This window comes from Hemiscyllium ocellatum, chromosome 10 (genome assembly GCF_020745735.1).
Source record: "Hemiscyllium ocellatum isolate sHemOce1 chromosome 10, sHemOce1.pat.X.cur, whole genome shotgun sequence".
Classification (NCBI taxonomy): Eukaryota; Metazoa; Chordata; class Chondrichthyes; order Orectolobiformes; family Hemiscylliidae; genus Hemiscyllium; species Hemiscyllium ocellatum.
Window position 1 is genome coordinate 28,760,080 of NC_083410.1, and position 18,642 is coordinate 28,778,721.

Sequence of the window (18,642 nt, forward strand, 5' to 3'; positions counted from 1 at the left end):
AGGATGATGTTACATTTAAGCTCTAATGGTTTTGCTATTACCTCTTTATAATAGGTAAATGACATAATGTAACCAACAGTACAGTTTTTAAAATTGCATATATGCAGCCAATGCAACACGTCAAGTATAATGAGATTCTATACTTGTGCATATACTTATAAATAATAGAAAAAGAAAATCATTGTGTATATACCATGTGGGAAGTGAGAAATATGCTTCCTAACTTAATGAAATGTTAGTTATTGGATTTAAGTTACTAAATTGGTTCCAAAGCTCTGCCATTGTAACCTACTCTTGACAACAGAGCTGTGAATAAAACATCACTGACCTACAGAGTTAGTTTGCTCTTTGACATTGTGAATAAATAAAATCATTGATATCAGATAGTGTTCTTTTGGCCAACAATTGAGCTGGATAGCTATTTTTCACACAGCAGATGAGAGGGGCTAATCAACCTCCTTCTGTGATGTAAATCTTTATTTCTATGAGATATCTTGCCCAGACATTGCTCTGGTGAATTTCTAAATGAACAGTGCTGTTTTCTGCCAATTCATATGAATTATTTCTGTGATATACAGTGTCATTAGGCAACATCCCATTAAACAAGTACAATCATTACATGGTTAAGATAGTGTGGATTGATGATTATGCAAGGAGAGAGAAAATCCAGAACATAAATCCAGAAATTCAGCAACTCACCAAGCCTTCTCTGTCAGCACATCCAACCCCATAACTACTACAATCTAGAAGGACGAGGGCAGTAGATACAAGTGAACACCACCTGCAAGTTCTCCTCCAAAGCTCTTGATTCAGAACTGTATCGTCATTCCATTTTATTGAATAAAAATTATGGTACCCCCTTCCTAACAGCATTATGGGTGTACCTACACTCCCAGGACTGAAGGTGGTGATTGTGAGAGTCAGGTATTAGCAGTTAAGTCAATGAATGTAACATATAGCAACAGTGTCAATCAGCTTTAAGTACTCAAAGACACTGAAATATCTTTATTGCCTCAAAAAGTCAGAATTGAGAGTAATTAACTTTTATCTGACATCATATCAGTCCAATGATCAAATAAATAAGTGATAATCAAAAGCAATCTTGCACTTCAATGACATAAATAGCCATCTGGTTGGGTATGAGGTTGATAGAATTTTGGTAGGTTTGTATCAAGGGTCGTGGTGCATCTGCAGAGTAAATAGAGTTGAATTGCAGATTCACCATGATCTATTGGAATGTGAAACAGGCTGTTGACTGAGCTACTATTCTTATATTTACTGTCAGTGGTTATGTTCCGGCAGTAAATATGTATCAACAATATACAGTCAACCAAGCAGAGTTTCTGACTCAGTGAGTTAGTAGATTGGAAATCAACCTTTTTCAGGTATTCTGAATTTATCCATGAATAGCATCACACCATTTATAAGAACCAAAAGAATAGTCCATTTTCTCTCTTCAGCAAATGTGGGAAAGGAGATCAGATGGCTATTTATGTGATTGAAGTGCAAGATTGCTTTTGATTATCACTTATTTATTTGATCATTGGACTGATATGATGTCAGATAAAAGTTAATTGCTCTCAATTTTGACTTTTTGAGGCAATAAAGGTATTTCAGTGTCTTTGAGTACTTAAGGCTGATTGACACTGTTGCTATATGTTACATTCATTGACTTAACTGCTAATACCTGTCTATCAATTGTAACATATCAATTGAATTTCTCTTTTTATTGGGAAACCTGGATAAATAACTATGATCATAGATTCAGAAAAGGGCTTTTTGACCAATCGACTCAAAGCCTGTCACCAAACATGCATCTATTCTAACCCTATTTTCCAGCACTTGGCCTGTAGCCATAATCAAGAATGCAAGTCACCAACAATGTTGAGAAAAATAAGAATGATGAAAAATCTGCTGTTTCAGTCAAACTAAGCTACAGTATTTAACACTTCTGGGTTATAGGATAAAGAAAGACAGGAGGCATTAGGAGGACCTTAGGAATCTTGAGCACTTGGGGAAAGAACAGTTTAAAGTGCATTTAAAGTTTAAAGTTCATTACGTATTGATTTCAACATACTGTAGGTATAGGGAAGAAGTGTGTATTTCAAACCAGGAGAGATGTGGTAAATTCACAGCAATAACAATAATTAATAACATAGGTAAAGGAAAGGGAGTTTGCATAGAGAGCTTGAGACTGGGGCAACATGTTTTTTTTTTCCCCTGTGCAGATCTGACATAGATTTTTTAGGATTTGATCAATAAAGAGAAAATGTCCAAAACTTTGTTCTATTACAGAGATGTTTCCTCAACAGCACTTGAGCGCTTTCCATCTTATGGATTGGAATTTATTCATAAGCTTACTGCACGTTTCACATACTCATTGAAAAGGTTCCCATCACTGGAAAAGTTTGCTAATTTGATGAAAGCAAATTTGACATATCCCAGTCACTGCTGTGCATTCAAAAATTGGAAAAAATCAAATGGGTAAGTTCTTGTGATGCTGTCTCTTTCCTAACCTATGCTCCATATTAGTGAATTACAAAAGCTGTTATGATTATTAGAAATGAGCTGTTCTTCAGAGTACAGAGTAAAGCAGATGCAGAGAAATGCAAACTGTCAAATCAACAGTGGACAATAATGAAATCAGTAATCCAATTTTAAATCCATGCCATATTGGTATAAAAATATTCATTTGTCAAGAGACAAACATTGCTGTATTATAGTCTTTTCTCCTGCCCTTCAAATATTTCTTTTAGTAAAGGAAGTGGCCCATAATGCAAGGTAAAGTTGCCAAAGTCCCATTCCCATATTAGAGAGAAACAACTAGTAGTGTTTAACTTGAGGATTACCATACTTCAGCCGAGGGATGAGCTGAAGAAAATGGGACCTTCATGGTGAGCTCAGCTAGTACATGAATTGAATCTGCACTGTTGGTTTCTCTCTGCATCACAAACAACTATCCAGCCAACTGCACTAACTGACCCCCATGGTGAAATGCTATTCACAACAGAGATATCTGTGTTAGGGATACTATTAACCTAGCCAAGCTGTTGGGAAATAAAGTGATCCTGTCAGCCAGCTATCACATACCCTAAAAAACATCACCTTTATAATGGGTGTCTGACAGACATGTTAGGTTAAAATTATCACCTTAATGTTCTCCAATAACTTACCATGTTTTAAATTGTCATTGGCTTTCAGGAAGTTCATATACACTAAATAAAGTGTGTTTCCTTCATTCACTATATCAGTCAACTCCTCAAAGAACACTTATCAGTTTCATCAGTTTACTTTTTGACTTCTGTGTTAGCTGCTTCCAACTTTTTATCTTTATTTAAATATCCAAAACTTTTAAATTTAGTTAAAACACAAATTTTTCCTTGTGCAAATGACTAACTATAATTACCAACTTACAGTAGAAGTTGTTGTACAGCGCTCAAGGAAGCAATTAAATGCTATTTAAAACCTTCAAGACAGTAAAGTGAAAGATAATCAAGATGTCCTGCTGTGAATGTGGCTTACAGTTCAATTAGCATTCCTTGATCACCAAGGAGAGATGAATTTCAAAACGTTTTTAACAAATTTTATCTGTTGGCTCCCTCCTTTAGAACATTGAGAGTGTTAAATCATTCAGTAGACAATAAGCATTTTCCAGTTCTGCAGTTTTAATCTGCAACATAATAAATTTCATCCTTCTTAAACTAAAGTCAAACAAATAGCACTTAACCAGCTCACAGAGCACTTGTGATTTTAAGTGATAAATAACTGACACCAAGATTTTACCAAGATTCACCTTTATTGTCTGTGCCCTGATCTCAGTCAGAGAAACAGTAGAACACTAAAATTCACTGCCCAAAACAGGATCAAGGAAATGAGCCATGAGTGAATTTTGGTCAAGTATAGGATAAGTTATTTGCTGGTTTCTTGCAAAATATGTTAAAGATTGGTATATGTGTATGTAGGATGGATGAGGGTATGTGGCCTTTGCCAAAGACTTGATGCCTTCCAGTGAGGCAGAGGGCAGGGAGGAAAGAAAACAGTTTTGGATACAGTTGATTGTTCCTTTCCCTTCAGACAGAATTCCATGCCCATATTTTTATACAACTTTTCGAAGTCATGTGAACTTGCAACAGAAAATGTAGCTGCAGATCAGGATTTTATCACCAGCCATGAACAGAATAAGATATAGTAAGTATGGTTCTAAACATCAAAACATAAAATAACTAATTGAACGACTTTTGCTGTCCAAACATTTTTCTTTGTAGGATCCGAAACATCTTAAAACGCATTTCAACCTCTGTCAACTTCATCACACATGCTTCCCATTCTACCAGTAAGATCTGGGATCAGCTTAGTGTTGCAGTGTACAGTATTTCAAAAATATGGCAGCTGCAAAATATGCAATTTTTATTTAGTTGAATATTTAGTTAGGTCTTCCCTTCACCTCTATGCTTTATAAGCATCCATTAGGCTATAGCCAAAATACCACAGATAATAATACCAAGAATACTTCTAGAAAATCAAGTGACCCACTACTGATCAAGTATGCAAATTGTATAGGCTACTACTAACAACAAAACAAACTCTGCTGGAGAATAGACCTAAATAAGGTATTCCACGCAACCCAATTGTAAATGCTTAAAACAAAGATATACAGGAGGCTAGACGTAGAAGATATGGTCTTCTCAGTGCACTATAGGTGTGAATGGGCTCATTGGTCTGCCCAAAACTTGCTGGCCTTCCAGAGCAAAGAGTTGACCCTGACTGACACATTCCAAAGTCCAGGATTACCTACTGATGGATGCACTAAAACTTGGGGCAGCCGCTGCCAAGGCACTGTGGGGAAAGACCACTGTGTGAGGTCTTCATGCTGAAGAAAAATGGGAGTCTGTTCAGTTATTGGACCCTCCTAGTGACTCAAATATATGTAAATATTAGTATTGTATGTGGAAGAGAGGTCTTTAGTTTTTTGGATAGAGTCAAAGTCCAATGTTTTGTTTATTTACTTGATATGCAACTGACAGAACCAAACTGCTTTTGTGACAATGTATATATACACAGACTTTTTTGAATAAAATATATTTTTGAAATAGAAAAACAAAATGAAGTGAGTGAAATAGAGGCAATGACAAGGAAGTGTTGAAAACAAACTTGAGGCTTTTAAAACTGAGACAGTGCTGGACTGGGAGCCAATGCGGGTCAGTGAGAACATAGTTAATGGATGAACAGCTTTAGTACAAGATAGCATACAGGCAGTGGAGTTCAGAATCAGTTCAAGTTTATGGAACATGGAGTTTGGGAGGCCTAGCAGAAGAGTATTGGAATGTTAAAGAATGTAGGTAAGAAAGGCATGGTTAAGGGTTCCCGTGATAGGTGAGTTGAGGTGGGGTGGAATAGAATAATGTTACTGAGCTAGGAATAGGTAGTCTTGATAACATGGCTATGTTGCTGAAAGCTCATTTGGGATCAGAAAAGTTTCTGTCTTCCCAATATTTAGAAGAATTGGTGAGTGTAGAAATTTTCTGGGATGGCATGAATTATAATGGGCCATTTGACCTTCCTAATCACTTAATACTATGTGATCCTCTAAAATAAAATTAATTTGAATAGACAGTTGAGTTTTACTTGAGTACACAGTAGTTCAGCATTAGTTCTAAATGCTCAGAAGAGATTTAAAAGTGTAATTTTTAAGAAAAAGGCAGTGTCATGTTGGGTGAATAGAGAATGCTTTTCTGTGGCTAATGCATATTGTTTGAAAAAGTGAGAGAAGGACTGTGAAGGGGGCCCAGGGAGGGACTGCAAAGAAAGGAAGAGGGGTATAAAGTGAAAGGGGGAGCTGCAAAGTGATGTGAGAAGTATGCAAAATGGAATGAGGAACTGTAAAAAGGAGGAGAGGGACTGCAAAGTGGAGTGAGGGGCTGCAGAAGGGAGTCGTTTTAAATCCCTCAATAACAGAATATTCCATGAACTGGGAACCAGGAAAAGAGAGATAATTAATTCCTTGTAAATGAAAAAAACTTTTGAGACTGCAGAAATTCAGAAGTTAGTATACAGAGAAAATATAGTAGTTGCTGATGCAGTCGGCACTGTGTCAATTGGGTATTATAATACTAAACAGTTTTATTTCATTAAGGATTGCATTTTTGTATTATTACACCTCAAAGCATCTCAGATTACTTGAGGTGCAGAGACTGTGCAGCTGACAAATATTGAACCATTTAGCTATGACATTATCAGTGCATTGGAACTTGTGCTTAGCATGATGGCTTTTTGTATATAGAAGTGTGTGTCAGTTGTTTTTTTAATGCATTAATAGCTAACTTATGCCTGTTGTCTTGTGTCAGTTTGAATGCTGAAGTGTCCAGGAAATTAGTGCTTTCCTGGTGTGTTATGACTTTGGGGCCATTTACAGAGGATACTTGGTTACCACTTCATCTGCAGACTGACCATTAAGGGAAATCCCCTTCCACAGTAGTGGCTGTTAGTTGTGGCCAATCTTTAATACAAACATTTTAAATGGAAATGATGGGCACAACAGCTGAAAGACATGTCAGATGCTGAATGTAGTGTCCAGGTTTTGTGGTCATTTTCACCTTTGGTAAATATCATTTGACTCTATAGCATTATCATTTATCAATCCCTTAGGTTAACTTTTAACAAATAATATGACCTTGTCTTTACAATGTGGTAGATAAAGGAAACTGAAATCAATTGGTGTTTTGAAATGCTACAATAACATGACTATATGAGACTACAAAACCTGTTAGACTGTGGATTTACCTTTTGTACCAATGTACTGAAAAACAGTCATCTCTTTATCTGCTTATAGTTTCAGGAATGACTATTCTCATCTTAGTCTACCACCATCACAAACTGGACAGAGGAGTTTACAGAATATTTCTGCAGAAATGAAGAAATATCCATCCTCACAGAATTATTCACACTTTCCAGAAAATAACCCTGATGATGAATATGAAGACTTAGAAGAAATATATGAAAATGCAGTATCTTTTGACTATGGCTTTTGCCATGCAAAGGTAGACCTCACCTGTACTCCAGAACCAGATGCCTTCAATCCATGTGAAGATATAATGGGATACAACATTCTCAGAGTTCTTATATGGTTTATTAACATCCTTGCTATTCTGGGTAACGTTATTGTTTTTATCGTTTTGGTGATTAGTCAGAATAAGCTTACAGTCCCACGTTTCCTCATGTGCAATCTTGCTTTTGCTGATCTCTGTATGGGTCTTTATTTGCTACTTATTGCATCTGTTGATTTGAGCACCAGAAGTCAATATTACAACTACGCTATAGACTGGCAGACTGGAGCTGGGTGTGCCAGTGCCGGCTTCTTTACTGTTTTTGCAAGTGAGCTCTCTGTGTATACACTGATGGTAATCACCTTCGAAAGATGGCACACAATTACACATGCCATGCAAATGGACAGGAAGCTCCGTTTAAGGCACGCTGTTGTGATTATGTTCGGAGGCTGGTTATTCTCTCTTAGTGTGGCGACACTACCACTTGTAGGAATCAGCAATTACATGAAAGTTAGCATCTGTTTGCCCATGGATATAGAAACTCCTGCTTCCCAGGCTTATGTTGTATTCCTATTGGTACTGAATGTTATTGCCTTTGTTATAATTTGCATCTGCTATATCAAAATATATTTAGCTGTGAAAAACCCTGACTTTGTTTCTAAAAATAGTGATACAAAGATTGCTAAACGGATGGCGATACTAATCTTTACAGACTTCATGTGTATGGCTCCAATATCATTTTTTGCGATTTCAGCAGCTTTTAAGTCACCCTTCATTACAGTGACTAATGCTAAAATTTTGCTGGTATTGTTTTATCCACTCAACTCTTGTGCAAATCCATTTCTCTATGCAATCTTCACAAAAGCATTCAGAAGGGATTTCTTCATCCTGTTGAGCAGGTTTGGTTACTGTGAAATGCAGGCGCAAATCTATAAAACTGACCACTCAAGCTCCAAGAGCGCCACCAAGGAAAATTCAGGTGCAGCTGTTAAGCTAACAACATTCAGTACGCATGATTTACCAGTCAATGAAAGTGCTGAATTTTGTTGTAATGAATGCTGACAACATCCATGCTGTACATTTTTTCCCCTTCTCTACTGAAGGTCTTGGCTCATGTGGGGCTGGATTCACAGGTAATAGCAGTTATCCAGTACCTTGCCCACGTGCCCCTTTCTCAAGTATGAGCCTCAGTAACAGGCTCTTTATAAGGGCACCAGAACTGAACCTGATTGAGTGCAAACGCTGCATATACAACCTAAGGCAAGAACTCTGGTTGATTATCCCTTTTCTTACCCAGGAATGCTGAGGCTCTATGTAGTAGCCAATTGCTGCTCAGATTGAGATCAGTTAATATCAGCAATCAAATCTGGAACACATTCCAGTCTCATTGGCTTCTCTACCTCATGAAGAAGCACCGTTAACAAATTGACCATTGCAGGCAACTACATACAACATTTTTACTTGATGAAAATGTATGCACAATCTTATTGAAAACAAAGAAGAAAACCTAGGAAATATTTTTCATTCTTTCTGTAACAGTGCATTCATATTCTGAGTTAGAATTTTGACCCCAGAGTAGGAAAACAACCTAGCAAATAACCAGCCCTTCCAGGAGAGCCAACACAAGGTTTGGGCCATTTCAACATTTGGGCCTCATTATCATTTTTTTTATTTGCTGGCGGATGTGGGTTTGGCTGGCTGGCCAGCATCCCTAGTTGCCTTCCAGCTTAGAATCCATCTACAGTGCCCAAAGTAGATTAGTGAAGAGTTTAGGGTGTGAGGGAAGTTTTGAGAATGAGGGAGTTTTGGTGATGTGAGTAACTCTGTAAGGAGAAGCATCCCAAATGATATCCTGCGTAACTGTGACAAAGCTAAACCAACCCTCCTCCTTGTCTTCTTGTCCTCTCTGTGACCACAGAATTCCTCTCCATTACCCTTGAGTTGTTCACAACTTTTCTTCTGACTAGCCACAGTAAAAGAATCCTCTGCAATATTTTCTCTACTTGCTCCCATACTGTAACTGATCTATTCTTGGTCCCCCTCTTGTTTCTCATCTACAATCTGTCTCTCATAAAATGATAGTTTCCATATGGACAGTGACAATATTTAACTCTTCATAGAATTTATAAATTCCCTACAATGTGGAAACAGGCCATTTGGCCCAACAAGTCCACAATGACCCCCCAGACTCATTCCCCAACCCTATTATTTTACATTTCCCCTGACTAATGCACCTAACCTACACATCCTGAACACTATCGGCAATTTAGCATAGCCAAATCACCTAACCTGCACATCTTTGGACTGCGGGAGGAAACCAGAGCACCTGATGGTGCCTTTAAACTGTCAAACTGTCCAACAATCGATACTGGAAGAATAGAAATTTTCTCCAGCTATATACTTAGATTACTGGAGGCAGTGGCCCAGGATATCCCTAAGTCAGGCTGACTTGAGAGTGCTCTGAAAATGGTGAGCAGGACCTGATTCCCGGGTTCTCACCTCATTCCCACTTTTTAAAAATTCATTTTTGTGGGATGTGGGTGTCGCTGGCTGGTCAGCATTTGAGGCCTGTCCCGAGTTGCCCTTGAGAAGGTGGTGGTGAGCAGCCTCCATGAACCGCTAAGGGTTGACCCACAATGCCATTAGGGAGGGGATTCCAGGATTTTAACCCAGCAACAGTGAAGGAACAGTATTATATTTCCAAGTCAGCATGGTGAGTGGCTTGGAGGGGAACCTGGAAGTGGTGGTGTTCCATATACCTGCTGCCCTTGTCCTTCTAGATGGAAGTGGTTGTGACTTTGGAAGGTGCTATCTGAGGACCTTTGGTGAATTTGTGGCACTTTTCCCGGAAACAGGATAAAGGTGTAGGCTGCCAGCCCACATACAGCACTCACACCCTTGCCAGCTCCAATCTGAGGCTGGGCAACTCAAACCCCAATGCAATTTTTATGGAGTGGGGTCCCTATGAAAAGTATTGCATCATGCCACATCAAAGGAGTGTTGAGCCATAGAGGAATCTAAGTCCATTGTGGAGAACCAGAAACAAATGGCTGCCTCTTCCAGGAATTCTTTGACTGACAGGGCATTGGCATTGAAGTGCACAAAAAAAACTATATTTCGAGTTTCATTAGTTAGATACTCAGTTATAAGTTAGATGCGTTCTTACTGCAGTGATTATCCGTAGGGCTCTGTCTTACAAAATTAAATTGACCATTGATTCATATTTTGCAGGTGTTAAGGTGCATTAGGTAGGAAAACAATGTATTTTCATTCAAAACTGTGCTTGGAACTCCAGTGTCATGATTTGCAGCAATCTGAATGTCTACATTGAGTTAAATATAAATATAAAACATATTTATATTTAAATATGTTTAAACGTTTATATCACAAACCTGATCCGGCATTCACTAAGATCTGATTATAATTTCAAATCTGCATAATCACCTCCCCGATATCTTTACAGCCCCTTGTTTAATAAGAATATATCTACCACTGCCTTAAAAATATTCAAAGATCCTGCTTCTAATATCCTTTTCATTGCCCTCTGAAGAAACAATTTCCCTAAACTTTGTTTTAAATGGGCAACTCCTAATTTTTAACGCAGTTGTCTCTAGTTCTATAATGTCCCATACGAGGAAAATCTTCTCCTTTTATCCTGTCAAGATTCATTGCTTGGAGCAGAAAGTTTATTTTGATAATTGAACGCATTAGGAATGTTTTTATTAAATTTCAAAAACTATCTCAGCATGGGGTTGTGTGACAGCTTAATAAAGTCTTATATATCTTTGATGTGGTTACTGAGTAGATATTTGCTTTCTTTTACAACTGAATAATCACTGGATGGTATTTAATTGTTTCATTGGACCTAGAGTTTTCTTTCGGTGACAGCTCTATTGAATTGTTAGATGTTTAATTTATCGTGTTTATTTCAAAGCCTTTCCAGTTTTTTAATGTGGCTTCTGGTGTGTGCCATAGTGGATACCAGGTGATATATGCAGCTCCTGGAGAGGACATGGGAACTATAAGTAAGTGTGAGATCTACAGACCAAGAGACCATAGGACGTAGGAGCAGAAGCAGGCCTTTCAGCCTACTGGAGCTTGTCAAGTCTCCTAAAAACCTTGTGTGTTCCAGTAAGGTAGCATGTAGTATGTATACATGTTCAATCTACACAACCTCGCATGATAAGACAGCCCGTCCAAATCTGGTATCAGTCATGTGAACCTTCTCTGGACTGCCTCCAATGCCATTATACTTTTCTGTAACTGAGTGTCCAAACCTGTTCACAGCATTGCAGCTGATAGTGCTATGTATAGTTTTAGCAAGATCTCCCTGCCTTTATACCCCATTCCCTTTGACATTCCATTTGCCTTCGCTATGACCTACTGAACTTGAATGTTAGCTTTTTGTGATTCATGAATGAGGACTCCCAATCCCTCTGTTCTATAGCTTTGTGCATCCTTTCTCCATTTAAAAAATATTCAGCTCCTCTAGTCCTGCCAAAGTGCATAACCTCACATTTTGATAATTATTGTATGTACTTCCTCTCCTCCTTTTGCCCCTTGATTACTTAGTAATTTTGTGAAGACTGATGCAAAGTATATATTCAACTCCTCTGTCATTTTCTGGCTCCCCATTATTATTTAGCTTACCTCATTTTGTAATGGGCCAATGTCAACTCTGACCTCTCTCTTCCTTTTAGATATTTAAAGAACCCTTATTGTCTGTCTTGATACTACTTGCAACTTTATTACATCCCAATCTTTATGAAAATTAACATCTTCCATGATTAATATACTGCTTTTTTAACAGTATTTTCTGATTTATTTTCTGTTCTACTGTATCACTACTGTTAGGGGGTTATAGACTCCTCCTACCAGTGTCTACTTTTTAAAAAATTTCTTATCTCCACCGATATGGATTTTACATCTCCTGATCTGAGATCATTTCTGGCTATCATAATTAAACCAACTTAAACTAACAATTTTACCCCACTACCCTTTCCTTCCTTCCCATCCTTTCGAAAAGTCATATGTTTGTGAATATTTAGTTCCCAGCTTTAACTTGTTGTCTCCGTAATAGTTTTCAGATGATGCCCATGAACATTTATTTGTATTGTTAATTCATTTATCTTATTCTGAATAATGTGCACATTCAAGTAAGGTGCTGTCTATTTTGCCTTTTTAACCATTTTGATTTCCTTGTGACTGTGGAGAGATGGTTTAGAGGGAATGAAAAGGACATAGGTTGGGAGATAGTCAGGGTTTGAAGGGCTGATATTGGTCATTGCAATTGGATTATTGTCCCAGTAAAAGGAGGCATGTGTTCTAGCCTGTCAGCCTCACCACCTCCCCTGTTTGATAGTTACCTCAGACATGTGGAGGTGACAAGTTTGGTTTCCAACCTGCCACCGCCTCCTCAAAACTAAAATTTAATGAGCAGGAGCCTGTTTAAAGTAAGTGGCTCTGCCAAATTACAAAGGTTAAAACTCAACCTTCTCAACTCCTTAAGAAAGATTGTCTCTCCCTGTAAAGACTTCCATTCATATGTCATGAACTCCATCCCTTTCTCAAGCAATTAACTGAGGCATCATTGCCTGTACCCATCTCTACCTGAGCTCATCTGTTGGTGATTTTTCATTCATCATTATTCATGTCTCTATTATCTTAAGATATGTCTATTTGAATGCTGTTCAGACCAACCTCCCTCTTTCCATCCTTAAACTTGAGTTTGTGGAAAACACTGTTGTATTCTAAGAAACACAAAATCCCATTTGTCCACTAAATCCATGTTCACTGTCTGCACTGGCTCCCATTCAGGTAAAAATTTCAATTTTAAAATAATAATCTTTGTTTTCATATTTCTCTGGTCTTGACCCTCCCCATCTCCATAACCTCCACTGGCCCTATAATGCCCTATTAACTCAAAGTTTGTCCAATTTTGGCTGTTGCATAATGCTCACCTTTTTATTATTGTTTGTGCCCCACTTACTGAAGCTTTATGAATAAATTCTGCAATTATCTTGCTAAATCTCTCATTTTTTACCTCTCCTTTAGGTCAGTTCTTAAATGCAGCCTCTTTTGAAAAAGCTTCATGCATCTGTCCCAATACCTCTTCATGTGGCTCAATGTCTGAGCTTTTTCTTCATGAATCTATAATGTGCCTTGGGATTCTTTACAAAATAAAAGACACGGCATATTTGCAAGATACTTGTGCTGACTTTGCCAAGCAAATTAATGGGCAGGGAATGGGAAATACTAAGGTTTTCATGTATTGATTCTATTGCAAAATAATTCTGCACCACTTCAATATTTTTCAATCAAAATCTTTCTGTATTCACATTGATGTTGTAGCTACTTCAGAAATCATTGCATGCTTGCTCCATTGTGACCTTTGCTTCTGTCTAATGAGGGAGACTACAAACAGTGCTTGCATAGTTTTCCTTTGTCTGCGGTGGCAAGAGTGACTGACAAGTCTCACGTCATGACAACTCTCAGGGACATCCAATGCTATGGTTTCATGACTCTTCTTCAGTGGTAAAATTCATAAAGGCATTTCACAAGGTTTGGTGATAGGTTCCACATCTGATTCTTGAGCAATGCTGAGTTAGCTAGTTTCAGTAGACAGGGCAATCCAGACGCTACAATTTGCCTTTTTGATCCATGCACCTTCCTACGGAGGTCAGGGTTGGGCTTGGATAATCAGTCGACATTCACAGTCTAGTTCATACATGGAATGTGTCCATTTCGATCAGATACCAGAGGGAAACTAGCTTCTATGCAACCATATTCTATGTAACCTATGTCTCCATGAAAATGAGGAAAAGAAAATGAGGAGAAACTATGAATAAGTAAATTAAAGTAATTTTTAAGTACACTGAATTAACAATTAACATCTAGTTCTGAACTCACCCACAAAAAGAAAATTCTTTCCAGATCTACCTTGTCAAATATTGCCATGAATTCTTATCATCTAAGTGAATCAGCCAAATGAGGTTTTAGTTTAACATCTTTTATCTGAGAATTGTATCATTGGCAATGTAACTTTCTTTACAGTAGAGTGTTTCTATAGATTTTATCCTCAAATACTAGGCCTATTGATTCATGCGCTGGGGGACTTCCAACTGAAATGAGTTAAATATGGCAAAGCAATAAGGAGAAAATATTATCACCTGTGTTATGAAATGTGTCGCAAATAATTAAATTCACTGATCAATTCCAATAATGTTGAAGAGACATGACACTATCCAGGACAAAACAACTGCTTGATTAGCACACCATCCACCACTTTCAATACTGATTCCCTTCACCAATAAAACACTGGTGGTTCAACATCACCTTCTAAATCTGCAAACCTCTCCCATCAAGAACAACAAAGGCAGCAGATGTGTAAAAACATCACCACCTGTAAATTCTCCTTCAAGCCACATAACAAATCTGACTTGGAACCACTTTGCCATTCCTTTACTGTCACTAAGTCAAAACCCTGGAACTCCCTTCCTATTGGCTCTCTCATAGAATCACAGAGTCTGCACAGAAGAGGCCCTTTAGCCCATCAAGTCTGCACCAACAGACCTACACTGGTCCCACTTTCCAGAATTTGGTTCAGAGTCTTGATCTTCATGATATTTCAAATGACCATCTACATACCTTTTAAAGGTTATGTGTTTTCTTGCCTCTATTACCCTCCTGGAAGTGTACTTCAGATTCCCAGCAGCCACTGGGTGAAAGAATGTTTCCTCAAATCCTCTCTCAACCTCATGCCCTTCACCTTAAAATTATACCCTCTCATTATTGGTTCTTCAACTAAGGGAAACAGCTGCTTCCTATCCATCCTCTCGATGTCTTTTATGTGCACCTCATTCAGGTACCCCCCTCTCAACTTTCTCTAAAGAAAACATCTGTTCATAGTTAAAATGCTCCAATCCAGACAACGCATTGGGGAATCTCTTTTGCATACCTCCAGTGCAAACACAGTGCATTGTCAATGACAGTGGGTGTCCCTACACCCCAACAACTGCAGCAGTCCAAGAAAGCAGTTCACCGTCTTCTTTCCAAGGCAATTAAACGTGGACAATAAATGCTGGCCCAATCAATGATACCCACTTCCCATGATGCATTACAAAAGTTGGAACTCTTGCCCAACAAAGTTAGAAGATACTTTCAGGTAAATAGGCTGCTTGAAATGTATATTTCTCTTTGCAAACAGTCTTCAAGCTTTTTGAATTAAGCGTGTATTAGGCAGTTTTTTTTTCAAAATTTACTGTAATGCCTAATTCTGTTGGGATAGAGAATTAATTTTTCAGCATTCAAGAGTTAACTTAGCACATTATGATAGTCCTCATCATCATTCTTCCAATTCTAATAAGCTAAATTTTCTTGTCCAGAGTGTGGCAAAATTAAGTGGGCAATGGAAACAGTGGGAATCTTGTAAGGACAGTTCCGTGATACATTCCTGCTGCTTTTGCAGGAGCAAGATAGGGACCTAGACCAGCTGCTTATTGAACTAAGGCAGGAACCATGTTAAAACGTTAATTAAGGGCAATGCAGAGGACACTGCCATTTTGCCAGTGGCCTTGCTTCATGCTGGTGCAGGCAGCCTCCTTGTGGCAGTCAAGGGGGACATGAGAACCAAAAGTTCTCGTCCTCCAAAGATGTTTCTCCTCCAACTAAGTTCACATAACAACAGCCCCTTCCTAAATGGTCTTGTGCCTGCCTCAGCACACCCATCTCTATCAGTGGGGCTACTGAGGCTCCAGACCTTCCCACCCTCTGATGGGACCTCAGAATTAATCAGCAGAAAATTCAGATAATCAACTTTAAAGTGACCTCCAGGTAAGTACCTTTCCATGTCTGGCTCCTGGGAAGAGCAGGCTTGCGATCCCCATTTAGTCCTGAGATTGGGTTCTCAAAGCCTGGAAGCAATTAATGTGCTAAATTATTGTATTCAGATTTCTCGTGGTCTCAGTCTGACAGATCAGTTCCATCATCTGTTGTATTTATTTAAATTGCTGATAGTGCAGTGTTAGTGTTTGAATGCTGGTCCATTTTAAATTAAAGTTTCAAAATCTGGATTTACAACTATATAATCCAAATATTTTGTGGTCATGTTCTGCTACACAAACTTTCAGTATTAGAATGACAAATGAAAAGTGGTGGTCCTTTAGAATGATGCAGAAAACTCCTCAATAAACAGCAAACATTTGGACAGCGGTCTCATACTGTTTAGACTGCAATAACAATGCCCTGTAATTTATTACAATTATCACGAGTAGAGATCATTTAAAGTTAGATCTCTCTTCAGTGTTGAGCCTTAGGATGCAAATACAGCTGACGAATTCTTGAATGCAATAACATTAAAATACAAATTTGACTTTGCAGTCTAAACAGTTGAGATTTTTTCCCACTTGTTTAGGATACAGTAGTGACTATTCACATTGATTTCTGTTCCCGAATCCTTGTTTCAAAAGTTTGTGCAGTTCTTTCTGCAGCCATCGTGCCTGATTCAGGGATGTTAAGTAACTCTTTTATATTAATCCATTATTATACAGCAGCAACATGTCCTAAACCAACAATGGGCAGACCGTAATCAATTTAATGAGCAATGAGCCAGATTTAGTTAACAGCCGAATGATATGTGAACTTTTATTGAATAGCAATTTTAATATGATTGAGTTCATTGTTGTGCTTGAAAAGGAAAGAAATTGAACCCCTTACTAAGGTTCTAGATGAGGTATGGCTGATTTCAACAGGATGTGACAGAAACTGTTCACAGTCAACTAGGAAAATTTGTTAATGGGTACAATTACAGAAGATCAGTGGGCAATGTTCAAAAAAATAAGTTAATGTAATACAACATCAACTTATATTCCTAAGAGGCAAGAGTCTGAAGAGTGCAGGTTAGGTGGATTGTTAAATTGTCCATAGTATCTGGGAATGTGTAGGTTAGATGGATTACCCAAAGGAAATGCAGAGTTAAGGGAGGCGAGTAGGGGACTGGATCTAGGTTGGATATTTTTCGGAGGGTTGGTGCAGATTCAATGGGCTGAATGGGCTCTTTCCACACTCCAGGGATTCTATGATTCTAAAAGCCTACTTGCCAAAGAAAAAGCTGCTGACAATTAAAGAGGTCAGAGACACCACTAAATAATGCAAGAAGGCAAAAATTAGCACATATCCTTGTGAATTAGAGAGATACAAAGAACAATAGAATGACAAAGGAAAAGACCAAAAAAAGAGAGTGATAACAATTTGCAAAGGATTAGAGTCAACACAAAATACTTCTACCATCATGTTTAAAAGGGTGTTTAAGAGCAATGTGGGCCCCTTAAAAACTGGCCATGTTGAGAATAAGAAAATGGTAGGTTTGTTAAAAATTCATATTAAGGTTTATGGTAGAAGAAGAGTACAGTACACCAGCATTCCTCAAAACATATTATTAATTCAGAGAGGAGCACGTTAAAATTAATGTGGGCAATTAGCAGTATTGAAGCAAACAGTGTCACTAAAGAATGACAATTCTCCAGGGCTACAAAGTTTCCATCTCTGGATTTTAAAAGGACAGCTTGGTCAACTGGAATGTGTATCCTGCAGAATGAGGGAAGTCATGAATGCACCATGAGTTCTATAAGAACACATCAGCAGGAAATGGAACTGGCTGCGCAAGTTGGTGCTCCAGGTTTCAGAATTTGAGCAGCAGTTAGAGTCAGTATTCTGCATCCACGAGGCAGAGAACTACATGGATGGCATTTTTAAGGTTGTGGCCACACACTGGCACAGGGTGGACAGACAGAGGGGGAATAGTTGACTATCTGGTAATCCAGGCAGGCAGTGTGGAAGCCCCTAGGCCCATCTTGCTGACTAATTGTGTTTTTTTTTCATTTTGGATTTTGGTGAAGATAGTTCAGAAGCTGAATGCAGCCAGAAGCTGCTATGTGGCATCATAGGTGAATAGATGTACAGAAGGGGAAGAAGAAAGATTAGAAGAGCAATAGTGATAGGGGATTTCATTGTCAGGCATTTTTGTGGTATGTGATTCTATAATGGTGTATTGTCTCCCTGGTGTCAAGGCCAAGAATATCATGGAGTGGTATCATGGTATGCACTGGCAAAACCGACATTTGCCTATCCGTAGTTACTCTTGTACTGAATGACTTGCTATTTCATTTCTTTATCGCAGAGGGCTGTGGAGGCTGGGTTATTAAGTATTTCAAGACTGAGATGGACAAATTTTTAATCAGTAAGGGAATCAAGGGTTACAGGGATAGAGCAGGTGAGCGTTAGTTAAGGATTATCAGATCTGCCATGATCTAATTGTAAAGCAGAGTGGACTTGATGGGCTAAATGCCATATTTTTGTTCCTACGTCTTTTGGTCTTATAGTTAAGAGTCAATCTCAGTGCTGTCGGTTTGGTTTAGATTTTCTTCCCTAAACAGTATTACTAAACTAGATGGGATTTTATGATAATCAATGAAAGTTTCATAATAGTTTCTCACCATTACTGAGTTTTCAATTCAGATTTAATTAATGGAATTCATTTGAATTCATCTCCATCACAGCATTAAACTGGAACTCTGGATTACTCTAATTACTATCACTATTC

General features: G+C 38.2%; 1 protein-coding gene across 1 annotated transcript in view; it reads left to right on the forward strand.

Moving 5' to 3' along the window:
* Positions 1 to 8,105, forward strand: part of LOC132819388 (lutropin-choriogonadotropic hormone receptor-like) — a 43,556-nt gene extending 35,451 nt beyond the window's left edge. Inside the window, exons 6-7 of the mRNA XM_060830872.1 lie at positions 2,296 to 2,484; positions 6,884 to 8,105. Coding sequence (XP_060686855.1) covers positions 2,296 to 2,484; positions 6,884 to 8,105 — 1,411 coding nt within the window. The remainder of the gene's footprint in view (positions 1 to 2,295; positions 2,485 to 6,883) is intronic.
* The last annotated feature ends 10,537 nt before the right edge of the window (positions 8,106 to 18,642 follow it).